Source organism: Acinonyx jubatus, chromosome C2, assembly GCF_027475565.1.
Source record: "Acinonyx jubatus isolate Ajub_Pintada_27869175 chromosome C2, VMU_Ajub_asm_v1.0, whole genome shotgun sequence".
Classification (NCBI taxonomy): domain Eukaryota; kingdom Metazoa; phylum Chordata; class Mammalia; order Carnivora; family Felidae; genus Acinonyx; species Acinonyx jubatus.
In genome coordinates this window covers 30,558,966-30,575,805 of record NC_069384.1, presented here as the reverse complement: position 1 = coordinate 30,575,805, position 16,840 = coordinate 30,558,966, and the positions used below count along the sequence as shown (strand labels likewise).

Genomic DNA, 16,840 nt, shown 5'->3' with positions numbered 1-16,840 from the left:
GAGGTAATTAGGTTTAGATGAAGTCGTGAAGGTGGGTTCATCAGACAGAATTAGCAAACTTTTAAAAAAAGACCAGAGAGCTTGCTGTCTCTCTTTGCCTTTTGAGAACACGCGTGGAGATACCTGGTTGTAAGCCAGGAGGAGAAATTCACCAGGAACCAAATCTCCTGGCACCTTGATCTTGGACTTCCCAGCCTCCAGAACTGTGAGAAATAAATGTTTGTTAAGTCACCCAGTCAATGGCATTTTGTTAGAGCAGCCTAACAAGACTAAGACATTGAGATTATGGAATAGGAAACTGCTGATATTTTCCTTTCTTCTTGCTTTTCCATTCATGGACCATTATTTCAAAATTTAAGATGTCTATCACAAATTACTTAGTTGTTTGGAAAATATCTGGAATTTATATAATCATTTCTTTATAAAGATGGGCTCTGCACTTATTCCTTAATGTGATTAAGTGTTGGAATGTTATATATACAAGTAAAATACACACTGGCTTTTTAGCCCATCTCTGTGTTACCACTGGACTATCATTCTGGTTGGATTTAGAGTTTCAGGGAATGGAAGATAACTTTTTGTCCCATTTAATAAAATGGTTCTTAGTCTCATGAAAATGAAAATCTCTACCAAACAGTTTAGGTGAAAGTCATGACTGAATTCCTCACACCACGTACGAATTTAGAACCCTGAGTAAATTACAGTAGAATCAGAATCCTCTCTGTGGGCACTTACCATCTTAGAAACATAAAAAGCCAATGGCAACAGTGTCTGTTTTTACTGCCCACCTCAATTAAGGCCATTAAACTAGGTTTAAGGGTCTGAAGAAAACATAAACACATTAGAACAATATTCATCAGCATGTTGATTTCTGTAACATTTGGTCCATACATACATTCACCTTAGGGCCATCCCCATGTATGCTTACATGTGCATATGTGTGCACACACACACTTACACACTCACATATGCTTACAATCCTATTTACACCCACACACACCTACACACACTCACACAGAGCCCTAAATACACTCACACATGCAGTTATAATCACAAACCCTATCAATATTCTTTCACACACACATCCCACACTCACTCACACTTCCTACACACACACTTTTTAAAGAAAATATATTTACTTTGGATTTATATTTACTTACATTACACTTATACACTAGAAAACAAAACAAATTAAATCTTTGGTCATACCTTCCCCACAAAGTTATTGCAGAGGCAAAAAAAAAAAAAAAAGGAAAAAAAGGAGAAGAAAAAAAAGAAAAGAAAAAAGGAGAAAAGAAAGAAAAGAGTTTCCTTTGGCTACTTCCTGTAGACTACAACTTCTTTCACTGAGAAGATGCATTATTCATAGGGCAAATTCATCATGTAATACACACCTAAACACCCTGAGGTTTTTATATACAGTAGTAATTAAGCAGTGAATTCAAGTAGGAAAACAGACTGTTTTCTTAGCAATAAAAGCTTCATTTGGAATGAACAGTATACCAGCTACAAGGAGAAAGGCGGATTGGTTTTAACCATGTTCACATTAGACAGCCTAACAGGTGAGCATGTAAAAGTGAGAAATGGCAATCTTCTGATTTATAGATATATTTATCATCTTTGACATTATAATATTTAATAAAAGGACTACATAGGCTATAGCTGCCCTTTTTTGTGTGCTATTATTGCAATTCGTACTGCATTCCTAATGGAGAGGAGTTCAGTATCATTAGTGAGATATGCAAAAATATGCAGAATTTTACCCTGAAGGAGATTATGTTGGAAATTCAGGCAAGAGGGCTTAACATAATAGTGCACTAATAAGTTAGCTCTCTGCATTCAAAGACTCAAACTTTTGCTTTGCCACCTTCAGTTGGATCTCAATTTCAAATCACGGCAGTATATCTGGAGTTCTTAAATCTTAATTAGCCTGGCAAGCAGACAGCCCCCAAGTAAGAAGCAAAACAAAAAAAGTGGGCTCCTGCATCACACATTGTATTATTCAGGAAGGCATAGAGAGGAAACATATAAGTCCTCATCCTTTTCCATCACTGTCCTAAAGAAGTTTCCTTCAGTGTTGGCTCAAGTCAGAGTGAAAAATCTTTGCAAGTTGGGAGCATACACATGAACTAAATGGGACCACGCTACACGCCTCCTAGGATGAAGATGATATTATCAAGGTAAATAGAGACATGGGTGATTTTTCTGAGAAGACCCAATGCCTGCAAAAGCAAGATCTACATTTGGGGTAGTTGCGTCTTTATAGTCACATAAGAGACATTTATGTATGTGTGTCAAAGAATGGATATCTACTGGAATAGAAAGACTAAATTTTTACATTTCTCCAGATTCATTGTGTACACATTAGGATTCAAGTTTTTTCAACAAAATTGGATAAACTTAAATCCTTTCAAATAGGTTGCAGTCCTGGGATCATCTTAGGAGTGTAGCAACTGCAACATTGCAACATTTCACTTAGTGAACAAAGCCAGAGGACGCCAGAGGAGTAAACTGTAAAAATAACTGTATTACTTGGGAGAGGAGCAATTACTGAATCCAACGATATGAAATGCATAAATATATGGCTTATCTCACTATACATTTTCTCCACACAATACCTTGTGCAACCTTAGAGAGGCTCATTCTGAAGACTTGCTTATTTTCATCAGTGAATGATTGTACAGAGTGAAATATCAAGAAGTGTTTGGAGATTGCATTCACTTTGTATGTTGCTCCTGATATACAAAATATATCATTTCTAAAAGTCAAGGTTTTTTTTTTTTATGTAATAGACTTGGTTCCCCAGTAGAGTGAACTTTTCTTGAAAGCCCTGGATATAATTGAGTTTTCTTTCATGTCTTTAAGGCTTTTTAAAATTCATGAATTTTCTTATCATTTTTGCAGCAAAGCAAAAGTATTTCCAAATCCTTTTTGAATTTTGTGTTTAATATTAACATATTTAAAATGTTATAGAAATAGCTGGAGTGGAATAAATCTTACATAAGAAAGTGTCTGATTTTTGATGCATTTGAGTGTAATAAATAGGTCAGTTATTCCTATTAAATCAGTTACGTTACCTGTCACAGAGCTGTCTAGATTGTCCATACTGGATCCGGGTGTCTGCTCTAGTGCCCTCAGGGGCCTGGGGATTTCTAAAGCTTCTTCCTCATCATCAGCATCATCATCTGGAACATCTGTTTCCAAATCGGAAATCAAGGCTCCGGACATGTAACCTAATGGTGGAACCGGGGGCTGTGGAGGTTGATTATTGCTTTGAATGTGCCTAGAATTCAAATGGGAGGAAAAAAAGAGGGAATTCATTAACAACCCACAAAATTATAATTAGAATTAAACAGCATGTTACGGCGACTAATTTTTTCTTCTTGCTTTCTATTAACTAATTTTGGAGCTTATGATGGTTTCTCAGAAGAGACAATGGGCTATGTATACATGACTAGTCAAAACCATAACCATATAAACTATTACACTCTTCTATTGGTATTCATGGGGTAATATTCAGAGAAAAAATATACAGACCTAGTATTTTTGTGTAAATAAATCATCAAAGGAGAATAGGAACGTTTGCACAAATATTTAAAGTTGTTTTTGTTTTTGTTTTTGTACCATAAGAGTATAATAATTTTGTTTCCAGCTTAGTGTGGAAGTTGCATTCAGCCTGTGTGGAGGCCGTATGAAGAAAAGATGTCACATCAAGAGTTAATACCAATAACCCTTCTCCCAACCATGAGCGCACTGCCTGACCTACAAGGCTTTCTTCCTGCAGGCTCCCCCATGAATCAGGCCGCTGGTTGTTTCCACTTTAACACAGTTTAAAGTAGGAATGACTACTTTGTGTTCAGGCTACTTATTTGTGCCTCTGTTTTACCTACTGAAGTCTAAAACACTAAAAATACATAAAAGGTTCATCTCAGCATTTTCTGTGTTTAGAATATCAGGTGTGCTAAACATACCCTTTGCAATGCATGTATATCTTCAATCTCAGCCTTGTGAAGTAGACAGAATTCATATTTTCAGCTCTTAGAACCTACCCAAGGGATGTTCAAACTTAAGTGACTTGTTTCAAATGGCATGGTTAGCAATATGTAGAGTTGGACCTAGGTTCAGTTGATTCACTTTGTGACTACTTAAGAATTTCTTCTAGGTGCACCTGGGTGGCTCAGTTGGTTAAGCTTCCGACTTCAGCTCAGGACACGATCTCATGGTTCGTGAGTTCAAGCCCCGCATTGGGTTCTGTGCTGACAGCTTGAAGCCTGGAGCTTGCTTCGGATTCTGTGTCTCCCTCTCTCTCTCTTTCTACCCCTACCCTGCTTGTGCTCTGTTTCTCAAAAATAAACACTAAAAAAAAAATATTTTCTTCGGAGTTATAAAATGTCATTATATATATGTATAACAAATAAAAATGGCATATATATAACATATATATAACAAATAAAAATGACACATATATGTATAACATATATATATAACAAAGAATGACATATATACATATGACATACATATGACATATGTATATATGTCATTCTTATTTGTTACTTGTTAGTTGTTATTTGTTCCTGTCATTAGGGAGTGAATATACCACATATCTTAATACAGTAAATCTTTTTTTTTTTTGCCTTAATACAAAGTATTTAAAAGACGTTGGCTATTTAAGGCAGATGTATAAGTGTTATGCATTTTCACCCAAATATTTTGAGTTAGAAATACAAGGTTATTTTTAATACCTGCATTTTGGGGGCAATTATTTCATTCGTCCAGAATTTATTTAACATCCCTCTCCCAAACGCATTCTTGAACTGGCAACCAACTCCAATGTTAGCAACATTATAAATTTTTCAATGGAAAAAAAACCCTTAAGATGTTAGTTCCAGAAGCCACCTCAATATCATCAAGTCCACATCTTTAACTTAATGGGTCAGGAATATGAGGTCCCAAGTCATTATCTGACATTCATTATAGCTCATTTATGTAAAAATCAGAAAGTTTCTTAACTACCAATGCAGAATATCTTGAGTGTTGATGATGACATCCTGTAAATGTTGCCTAAAATTCTGTTTGTGAATCAAGAATGGACTGAGTCAAGTCATGAGCAAGAGAATACAAGGTGATATTTACATATATGATTCCTTCTCTAATGGTGTGCACTTTGGTCCTGGAAGGTACTAAATAAACTGACATTCTAGTCTTACATCATTGCCGACACCTCTTGAATGGAACAAATATACATTAATGTAAAAAAACATATTTCTTGAATTCAGCAGAATTAGGAGATAAACTAAAATAGGAAGAGGGTGCAAAACATTTACAAATATCTTCTAGTGGCAAGCATGTGCTATGCACTACATGGGTGAATATATACAGAGTCCCTGGAGGTGGAGCCTAGGAATTATTATTTCTTAAATATTCCTCCTGTGATGTTGATGTACAGCTCAGATGAGGAGCATATTCCATTCCTGAAGGGTGAGATCCTGTGTGAGTACATCGAGGTTCATAACTTTTACATAGGGAGTCAGCAATGACACTCTGGAGCATTGTTGGACTGAACAGAAACATACTCAGAGAAAGAAACAGGGTTTTCCCTATGGGTACTTGGAGCAGGTAAAGAAGAACTAGTTTGTTCACTCATTTAGCATATATCTGTGCAACACTCACTAAGGGTAGTGCTCTTCTAAGGGTGGAAATACAGCAGTGAACAATTTAAGTGAAAACCCAAGCTCTTCTGAATAAGAGCTATATTACAGCTAGATACTGTACTTAGTATTGTATATGAGGAAACTCATTAAATTCTTTTTTTTTAAGATGTTATTTTTAGTAATCTCTAACATCCACGAATCTAACATTCGTGGGGCTTGAACTCATAACCTCGAGATCAAGAGTCACATGCTCTACTGACTAAGCCAGGAAGAACTCATTTAATTCTCACACAGTATGATGTGTAATAAAGAATTTGACCTTGCCCAAAGAAAAGCTAGGCTTTTGTCATGTGCTCCAGGGAGGTAATCTCTAAGTTCTAGAATATCCTACCTATAGAAGTGTCTTTGTTCACCTGGTAATCTTAGGCTTCTCCAGAGAGTCCAATAATGTGATTTATGGTAGGGGCTTTTAGTCACATGGTATCAGTTTGCCTTCTGGAGGAGCTAGAGACTGAGGTCAGCCATGCAGATAGCTAACAATGTCTATGACAAAGGTTCAAGAAAGACCATGAAGCTCAAGGTTCATGTGAGTTTCCCTGGTTGGTAATACTCCATGCATATTGTCACACGTTGTTGGTGGGAAAGTAATGCTTTCCACAACTCCTTTGGGAGAGGGCAACTGGAAGCTCTACCTTTGGAACCTTCCCAGACTCTGTCCTGTGCATCTCTTCTCTTGGCTGATTTTAATCTGTATCTTTTCAATATAATAGACCGTAACTTTCAGTATAATGGCATTCAGTGAGTTCTATAGTTCTTTCTAGTGAATTACTGAAACCAAGTGGTCTTAGAGACTATGCTCTTACATTGTATATGAGCTAATTGGTATTATCATCATCATTTTACAAATGGGAGACCGAGGCACAGAAATGTTAAGTCGCTCAGTGTCATATAGCTTGTAAGTAGTGACAGTGCTACTTGTCCCAACCTCAACTGCCCTCAGTCAAATCCCCGACCAGGCAATCTGGACTATCTGAGGGTGGGGACTACATATCAATATATTTTAAGGTTATCCAGGTGAAATGCAGGTGAATTTGGGAACACCTAAGTTATAATCTGTGTCTTAAATTACTGGAGTACATGGCCACATTAAACTGAAGGAAATCCTCCGGCTCTTAAAGCAGTCGGCTTCAACTTAAATAGTGGTATTTTATGAAGCAGCCTGATGCAAAATAATACTGTTTAACAGATTTGCTTTGACCTTTGAAAACACATCTGATGATTGAGAAAAAAATGTTTAAAAACCTCTGGTTCTAAGAAAAGATCCTATGCTCATAAGAAGCTTTAAATAATACTCTTGGTTTTAGTATCTCTTTGTACATTTTGCTGTATTTTTAAAATAAATAGTTCATCAACACTGAGAATGAGATATATCTCATTATCAACTATCCCAGTAACTAAGAGTGTCAAAAAAAAGCAAATACTATTTCATAAAAATTTAACTTCAAGTACATCGTGGAAATCAACAGAAGATAATCAGAGGTATGTCACTGAGATTTCATTTTCAAGAGTCAGACTTATATGTCACTATTTGAGAGAAGAGAGCGCACATAAAAAACAAAACAAAACAAACAAACAAAAAAAACGACTGTATAAAATTGTGAGAGCCGGTCCCACTCGTATTTTTTCCATGCTTGCACAGGATATCTAAGTAGATTGCCATCAATACCTAAGGAAAGGTTATGGGTTGATTAGAAAAAAGGAATTTGGTTATTCTAGGTTTTATTTTTTAATGCACTTACTGTTACTAATATTGCTGTTTTTTCTTCCTGTCTCATTTTATTCAGCCCAAGGATCTTTGAATAACTGACCATATGTGATTTGTAGAAGCTTACATTTACATATTCATGACCACATACAGAATTAATCACAGGCACTTTGAACAATCCAAAAGGAGCCTTATATTGTAGCACTGGAAGTGAGTTCAAGGATAAGCTAATCGAAGCTAAACTGTAAATCAGAAGAGATTCTGGTGTAGCCAAAGGCACTTTAGCATACAATTCAGCAGATCTGAATTCTTGGCTCCGGGTCACTCCTTAACCAGTTTTATGACTTTGATCCAGTTATTTAACATTTTCTTGGTCAATTTCTTTATGCAGATGATAGAGGAACTGCAAAGAAGCATTTCTAACCTCAGCTGTATAGTTATATGAGAACTCCTTATGAATTTCTTGCAAAAGAACATCTCCTCTGTCCCTGTGCTGAAGGCATGGGTCTCCTGACCTAACAAGAATACATACCATGTTTGCTTTGCTATATCAAACTGATAGGCTCTGGTCAGCTCGTCCAGGTGAGCCTGCAGCATGGGCTGCATCTCTTCCCGTGGGGATGGAGTGAGGGTTGCAGTGGACTGCTGTCCAAAGGAAATAGCAGGCGAAGAAGCCACGCCTCGGACTGGAGGTGTCGGGACACGATCATCATCTTCTTCCAGTTCATCTTCCATACCCTGGTGTAAGTATGTTTGCACGGGTAATGGAGGACACCAGCTATCGCTGTCATAACTGAAATCAAGTGAGAAAATATAAACTCTATCAACACACACATCCATACACACATACACACAATCATACTGGCAATAAATAACAACCACCATGGGAACAACAGCACCTAAAACGTTCTCTCGGTTTATTTTGTCCTGATTTCAGTTTGTTGGTGGGACCACGGTAAATCACCTGGCTGTTATCTTAATTTCTACTCACAATTACTACTGCTATCTCAATATCTCAATCTATTCTTACAAGATCTTATTAGCTAATTGTTACCCCACAGTTACAAAAGGCAATAACTTCCTAACAAACTTACTCATGTGGAAAAGCCAAATTGCTAATTACAGACAATTAATGAATTAATTTAGTGCCTTAGTGCTTGTAGATTTAACTACTTTCTTCTCCTGTTCATCCCTGTGTATGCCAATATCGATCATCAAAGAAGTGTCTGAGAATTTTACTTTTATTCTAGATCTATGCCAACCTTTCAGTCCATATGACACGTCAGTCTTTAAGACTTTGTGCTACGAAATGGATTCAATGGCCCTTTGATGCTCCTGATTCTCTAACTTCCTCAGTAAAAACTCATGCTTGCCTGTATCTATAAAACAGACGTTCAAAAGCTAGCCTGAAGAAATACATATTAAAAAGAAAAATAACAACTTCTAAAGGGAGTATTTTTTTAGGGACTCTGGTAAGGGAATATAGAAAATTAGCCCAAACAGTTTTCATTGTGACACAACATCAGTGGCATTTCTATTTGCACCTTCTCCATATACTATCATTTTCATAAATCAGAGCGATCCCAGTATGCTTTAAAAAGGAGACTTAAGAATGGGATAAACAATATTAATGAATAAAATATGTATTGAACGTAATATTATTGAATGTCCTATAAATTCCACTTCTACTGAATCTTTCTCCAATACTTCACCTCTACTTTCATAATCACAGATCAGAATCCTTCTGATGTGAACTAGCTCATTAACTTGCTTTCCTAGTCTCTTGGGATTTCATCTCCGTTTTTTTCTATCCTATCTTCCATGCAGACAATGGGATTATATTTCTAAAATCTTCATTCACATGACACCTAGGCTTTGAATTATTCAGTGATTATCACTATTATAAAAAAAAGTTCAAATTCAATAGCAGGGACCAAAAAAAAAAAAAAAAACCCTTTCCCATCTGATCAACCTATCTTTCTACCTATTTCCCCAACATCAGCCTACTGTATATTTTTTTCTAAACTCTGGGCCTGTATATGACTATTCTCAAATCATCTGCCTGTGAGTTCCAGTTCTTCCTTCGGGTTCAGTTCAAATGTTGTCACTTTTATGAGGTATTCTCTGCCTCTGCCATATGTAATTGATTGCAACTCCAAAATACTTACATTGTGGTACTCCCCATATTATATTGGGATTACTTGTTTCATGTCTATTTTCTCCTACTATTCTATGAGCTCTTTAAACTTAGAGCTCCATCATTTTCAACTTTGCATTTCTAGCACCTGATACAGTATCTACCATATAGAAGTTTCATTAAGGAAACTAAAAATAGATGACTATTACAAGTGTATATATGTAGTCTTGACCTCCCTAACAAATCCTGACTCGTAAATGTCTAGATGATTCTCGAGTATTTTTACTCAAGTGTCTTCATGTACCTTTAAAGCTGAATTTATTAAAAAAAAAAAAAAAACTACACATGGATGTTTCTAGCAGCTTTATTCATAATTGCCAAAACTTAGAAGCAATCAAAATCTCCTTCAGTAGGTGAATGGATAAATAAACTGTGACAAAGTTCATCCATAGGCCAAATTTGAAAATTTTCCAAATAATGGAATATTATTCAGTGTCAAAAAGAAGTGAACTATCAAGCCATGAAAAGAATTAATGGAAAATTATATACACATTACTAAGTGAAGGAAGCCAATCAGAAAAGGCTATGTACTGTATAATTCCAAATATATGACATTTTGGAAAAGGCAAGACTATGGAGACGGTGAAAAGATCAGAGGTTGCCAGAAGTTAAGGGAAGGGAGGGATGAATAGGCGGAGGATGGAGGATTTTTATGACAATGAAACTGCTCTCTATGATATGATAACGGTAGATACATCTCAGTGTACATTTGTCCAAGCACACAGAATATACAACTCTAAGAATAAATCCTAATGTAAACCATGGACATTGGGTGATACTGATATATCAATGTAGGTTCATCAATTTAACCGTGTATCACTTTAATGGGAAACATGGATAGTGACTGAGGTTATGCACCTCTGGGGGTAGGGGGTATAGGGGACATCTCTGTACTTTTTGCTCAGTTTTGTAGTTAACCTAAATCTGATCTGACAAATAAAGTCTATTTAAAAAATCCTTGAATCGATAATCCATGTAGTTGATAACCATGTGCTAGGTAACTGCATCTACTTACAGAGCATGCAGTCCGGTGGGGCAGACTGATACTAAGCAAATAATCAACAATGCCAAGTACTATAGAAATAGGGAGGAGGGAGAGTGAAAGTAGTTTTGGGATAGGACAAGGCTATGCTGACCACAGGAAAAGGGGATATTCTAAGTAACACATATGGTGGCCCAGAGAAAGAGAAAAGATAATATTTGAAGAACTCACATAGTTCCCTAACTGGTAAGAGCTGGAAAATAAAGGAAGTTGCCCAGAGATGCGGTGGGAGAGGTGAGGATGTGCCAGATCATGCAGGGCCTCACCAGTCCTGAGAAGGAGTGTAGGTGATGGATAGTTATACTGAGAGGTTTTTTACCGGGAATAATATCAGCTTTAGCTGCCAATTTTCCTCTTTTGTTGAGGCTACCTCAATAATCTACGTCAGTGAGTTGTAAACTGAAGACCTTGTTTGGACGCCCTGTTACACTCTGATAGGAATATCCCTTCAAAATATTGTTTATATTGTAGTATAAGCAGGCACACTTAAATATGTTACAGACAACAATGTTTGTTTTGTATTAGGAAATTCCATTGGTTAAATTTGTATTCCCATCTACTGACTAGGTAAGTACTTCTCTGACCTGAAAAAAATACATTGCTCCAAAATGATGCCATTTTGATCTGTTTTATACGTTGGAGATCAGAGTTAGATTTCATTAAAAAAAAAGGTCCTTTTGTGTACAAAGTTTGCAACCCAAGGCCCCAGCTGGATTCAGTGCTTCCGGTTTTTCCCATCCACTACTCAATCCCTCACGCCACTTACAAATTGGTCTATGAAATCATGAGAATTGTTTGAATAAAATATTCATTTCTGTTCATTCTAGTCTGTCCATTATATATGTCTAAGCCTCAATCTTTTTAGATGGGTTTTCCAGTTTCTCAATGAGAATCTCCTACTCAAAATAAATTGGTTTCCTTCTTCTCCTATTCCTTCTACTGCTCTTTCTCCTCCTCCTCGTTATTATTATTTTTTAAAATATATTTTTCCATTCTGATCTATTAGTTTAAAGAATTCAACTTATTTTGAATAAGCTGAACTCCTCCAATTTCATCTACCTTAATCTTACGGATCCTTCAAGCCACAGGCTATATCCCATATTTTTATAAAGATTGCCCTGATAAGGCCAACTAGCACTGATATATTACTCTTCTGAACTTGAACTGACATTTTTGCACATGTACTTGGAAATTGATTATGCACAATGTTATGCCATTTCCAACATTGGTTTATTTAACTATTGTCTAATTTATTTTAGAATTTAACCTTGCACATGTTGATAGTGTCTTTTCCTCAAGTGGATTTATGCTACATTAAAATTATGGCATTGAATTACTTCTGTTTGGCCACACCTGCCATAATACTTTAAAAATAGTAGATGATAAGCCTATTTATTGATTTGAAATGAAAACACATAAATTGATTCATTAATAAAAATACTCATGATGTTCAATGACACGGATAGAGGTACAGAGTATAATGCAAGTATAATGAAGTAAGTCAGTCAGAGAAAGATAAATGCCATATGATTTCACTCATATGTGGAATTCAAGAAACAAAACAAATGAGCAAAGGGAAGAAAAAAAGGAGAGAAAGAGACAAACCAAGAAACACTCTTATTTGTAGAGAACAAACTGATGGTTACCAGAGGGGAGGTGCATGGGGATATGGGTGAAATAGGTGATGTAGATTAAGGCGTGCACTTGTGATGAGCACTAGGTGTTGAATGGAATTGTTGAGTCAGTATATTGTACATCTGAAACTAAAATTACATTATATGTTAATTATATTTAAATTAAAAAAACAGGACGTTTAGGTTTCTTTTATTAACTTAATTTTTGACTTTAAATGGTATATTATAAAGTCTAACAAAAATATATATAAGAATCCTAAAAAAAAAAAGGACAAAAATGAAACACCTGCCCATTTTCAAGTATGAAATGTGAGTGCTATTATACTTCATCCATAGTTATAATTAAATTTACTCCAGGGGCGCCTGGGTGGCTCAGTCGGTTGAGTTACGACTTCAGCTCAGGTCGTGATCTCATAGTCTGTGAGTTCAAGCCCCGAGTTGGGCTCTGTGCTGACAGCTCAGAGCCTGGAGCCTGCTTCAGATTCTGTGTCTCCCTCTCTCTCTGCCCCTCCCCTGCTCATGCTCTGTCTCTGTCTCTCTCTCTCTCAAAAATAAACATTAAAAAAATTTTACTCCATAAAATATCACATTTTTTTTGTTCCGTAAGTTAGAGCATGTATTTCCTTTGTTTATGTTGGCTTATTGCAAGGGATTTCCTACATTTGAATAAATAAAGAACATGTTTATATATTCAATCTTTAATTATTCTCTAAAATTCCCCTACTTCATAAGTAGTAAACTATCCTTGCTTCTAATAATCTAAAGAGAACATACATGAGAATGAAAATATGTAGACAGCATAAGAGAAACAAGAAATAATGTTATATGTATCATATGTTAAGTTTACATAGAAAAAAATTGTAATTAGTTGCACTCAACTCATTTTTTTGTTATTCAAATACCATCAGGCAAAAGACAGCCTAACCAAAAATTATACAAACACATTGCATAATGTATTAAATGACTAAAAAATTTTCCAGTAGCTCTTCTTAAATAGAATGGGTGCTTATCATCACTTTCTTTGTGTCTTTTCTACAAAGGTAATCTAGAACGGGAGAGAGCAAACTCCACCAATGCAAAACATAGGCAAAACTGAATATGGGATTCATCTCACAGGTTTGAGCAAGAAGACAAAAATAGAGAGATGAGGATAAAAGAAAGACTGGGAGAAGGATGTGGCAGAAGAGATGAAAGAAATTTGGGACACAGAGCACATGATGCAGCTGGGAGGGCTTTTCACCATCTCTGAGGTATCCATATCTTAATCCATTTCAGAGCAACAAATGCTAGGTTTCAGGCCATTTCTGAACGGCAAGGAAGTAACAAATGATTCTATAAAGGTTATCAAAAGTGTAGCTTTGTTTTTAGTATTTTCTTCACATTTACAGATATATATCTTATTTGAGTGATGGAATTTCAACTTTTTCTAGCAGTAGCATAAAGAAGACTATGAAAATGCTCCTGATGCCAAACTAATGGTCTTTTGGGCCAACCATTCCTAGAAAAGATTTGTTTTGTTTTGTTTTTTGTTTGTATGTTTGGTTTTTTACTTATTGTCAGTGAAGTAAGAGGCATCGAATTATCTGTCTTGCCTGGGAAATAATGAGAAAGATGACAACAAATCAATGTTGCATGTGAACTAACTAGTTAAAGGCCAGATACAAATACCGAATTACTAATAAAAATACAATACAGTTCCACACCCGCAAAAGCTTGCCAATCTCTAATTGTAGCTACAAAGAAAAGCATCAGATTTCTATTGAATCCTTACTGAATTCTTCCTGGCATCATATGAATGCATTAAAAATACATTATATTTATAGCTAAGGGTGAATATATCGTGATACATTTTTATCAAGCCAAGAGGGGTATATTGATGACAGAACATTTACCAGTTTTGTTATCAGACTCCATATATGACATACAACTCTCCACAATTGGCCTTAAGACACCTCTTCAGATTATCTCCTACTATGAATTTTTCAAACTCAACAAATCTCATACCAGTTGCTGAAGGATACACACAAGCAATTAGAACGCAATGTGATGTAGGACTGACTACAATAGAGGAGGAAGCTTAAGGAATAAGAAAATTAAGGAAAGGCAAGTAACCTTAACTAGAGTAGGATGGGGTTTTGAAGGAAGAGTGGGAAGTACTGAAGGAAAACTAATGGGGCTATTCATTTTCATTCTCATCTTTTATTTCTATTTTTTTCCCCTTTGGCTACAGAAAATTCTCTCCATCTGCACAGCAAATGGTGACATTAATAACATTTAGTTGTAATCGTTTGTTAACAGTTTATTCTGGAATCTAGGCTACTTTAGGTTAGGGACCACTTCTCGTTATCTTTGCTCCTTTTGCTTCAGAAAGCTCAGAGCTGGCATCCAGAAACCACCTAACTCTGGGTACAATTATTTGTGAATAAATGAATCAAGATTCACCTCAACACTGAATTATCAGATTGCTCCTACTTTACCTGGTATACTTGGTTATCCTTTCCTGAATGCAAATTATTATTTTGTATACATTGCTCATCTAGGGCTTATCATGCAAAATAGTGTGTGTGTGTGTGTGTGTGTGTGTGTGTTTTCTGTTATCTACCTACCACTCCTGTGACTCCCTAGATCAGAGATGAGATCTTCCTGAATAACTGTGTGTTTCTTCTTTCATTTCTGTTGCGTTTCTTCCTGGCACTGGGCTTAGCACTTGTTATGTACTTGAAAAAAAATGTGTGTTGAATAAGTTCTCAATTATGATATATTAAAAACAACAAAAATAAAAACTATGTATCTCCATAAGAAGTAGAGTTGCAGAATTCTTTTTTTTAAATTTTTTTAAACATTTATTTATTTTTGAGACAGAGACAGAGCATGAACAGGGGAGGGTCAAAGAAAGAGGGAGACACAGAATCCGAAACAGGCTCCAGGCTCCGAGCTGTCAGCACAGAGCCCGACGCAGGGCTCGAACCCACAGACCGTGAGATCATGACCTGAGACGAAGTCGGGCGCTTAACTGACTGAGCCACCTAAGCGCCCCAAGAATTCTTGATTGTTAAAATAAAAATTATTAAAAACCAAGAGGTGACATCTACACTTTTTGTTGTTTGTGTTTCAAGAAAATGTTGGGGCACCTGGATGGCTTAATCAGTTAAGCATCTGACTTTGATCTCAACTCAGCTCATGATCTTACAGTTGGTGCAATCAATCCCCACATCAGGCTCTGTGCTGATAGCACAAAGCCGGCTTGGGATTCTTTCTCTCTCTCTGCCCTTCCACCACTGGTTCTCTCTCTGTCTCTCTCTCTCAAAATAAATAAAAACACCTAAGAAAATAAAAACTCTTAAACCTATATGAATTTCAAAATAAGCCATAAAAATTCTATAGGAGAACTCATCTGTAAAATGTTCAATGTTAATATCATGAATAGCAGATTATAAAATAATCTAGGAAGTCTTTAAAAATCTTTCCTTTTCAATATTAGAAAACCAAAAAGTATAAATAGTACATCAAGAAATGGGCAAAGTCATCACTAATCTACTAATTTTAATTTACTCTTGTCATATTGATTTTAAATATGTGTTGTCATCACCAACAATTGAAAGAACTTTGAAATATTAACCTTTGAAAAATTAAGTCCAGGGAATAAGGAAATTGAATTCTGCTGTCAGTTTACTGACAGATTAGACTTTATTGTTAAGAGTGATAATTTTTATTTTAGGAAATACTAGGTACTTAACACAAATAACTCAAAGGTTCTTGAAAACCAAACTATAAGCTACAAAGACTTTTGAGTAGATATAATCAAGATATATATTTCTTTACCTATGTAAAGTATCCAATGGATTTTTAGAAATCTTTTACAAAAATGGGGTGCCTGGGTGGCTTAGTCGGTTAAGTGTCCAACTTCGGCTCAGGTCACAATCTCACGTTCGAGAGTTTGAGCCCCGCGTTGGGAGCTGTGCTGACAGTTTGGAGGCTGGAGCTTGCCTCGGATTCTGTGTCTCCCTCTCTCTCTGCCCCTTCCCTGCTTGCACTATTTCTTTCGCGCACTCTCAAAAATATATAAACATTAAAAAAATTTTTTTTAAGAATTTTTACAAAAAAAATGATTTTATAATATCATACATCCTGACTACATATTAAAATAATTTGGGTAGGAATGCCTATATATTTTATAGCTTGATGTTCAGAAAATAATTTATATCAAAAAATAAAAGTCTTTGGCAATATGTAATAATTCATTCATCAAATGAATATTTCTAATTCTACTGCTGGGCAGTAAAATCAAGTGAGACATTTAGCATTTATTTGGAACAGATAGTTTTATTTCAATGGGTAATAGCTATCACAGTCTATTTTTAAGTGGACTTAGTGGGAAAAGAAAAAAAAGATTTCAAATTACCTACAATATTCATGTGATCTGAGTTCAAAATTTTATGTTTATACATGTTTGTCAGTACTATTTACTCTTCCCAATTCACAAATTCTATTTTCCCATTTCCTGAATACAGCCTTTAAAATGAAGATTCCTGAGTCCTGGATAATCTCGTC

General features: G+C 35.7%; 1 protein-coding gene across 17 annotated transcripts in view; it reads right to left on the bottom strand.

Annotated features, from left to right (window-relative positions):
• Nucleotides 1–16,840, bottom strand: part of ROBO2 (roundabout guidance receptor 2) — a 601,494-nt gene that overhangs the window by 22,314 nt on the left and 562,340 nt on the right. For all 17 annotated transcript variants that reach the window (XM_053220676.1, XM_053220671.1, XM_027077544.2 and 14 more), the window contains 2 exons: nucleotides 7,949–8,209; nucleotides 3,078–3,283 (listed from right to left, as the gene is read on the bottom strand). In XM_053220676.1, coding sequence (XP_053076651.1) covers nucleotides 3,078–3,283; nucleotides 7,949–8,209 — 467 coding nt within the window. The remainder of the gene's footprint in view (nucleotides 1–3,077; nucleotides 3,284–7,948; nucleotides 8,210–16,840) is intronic.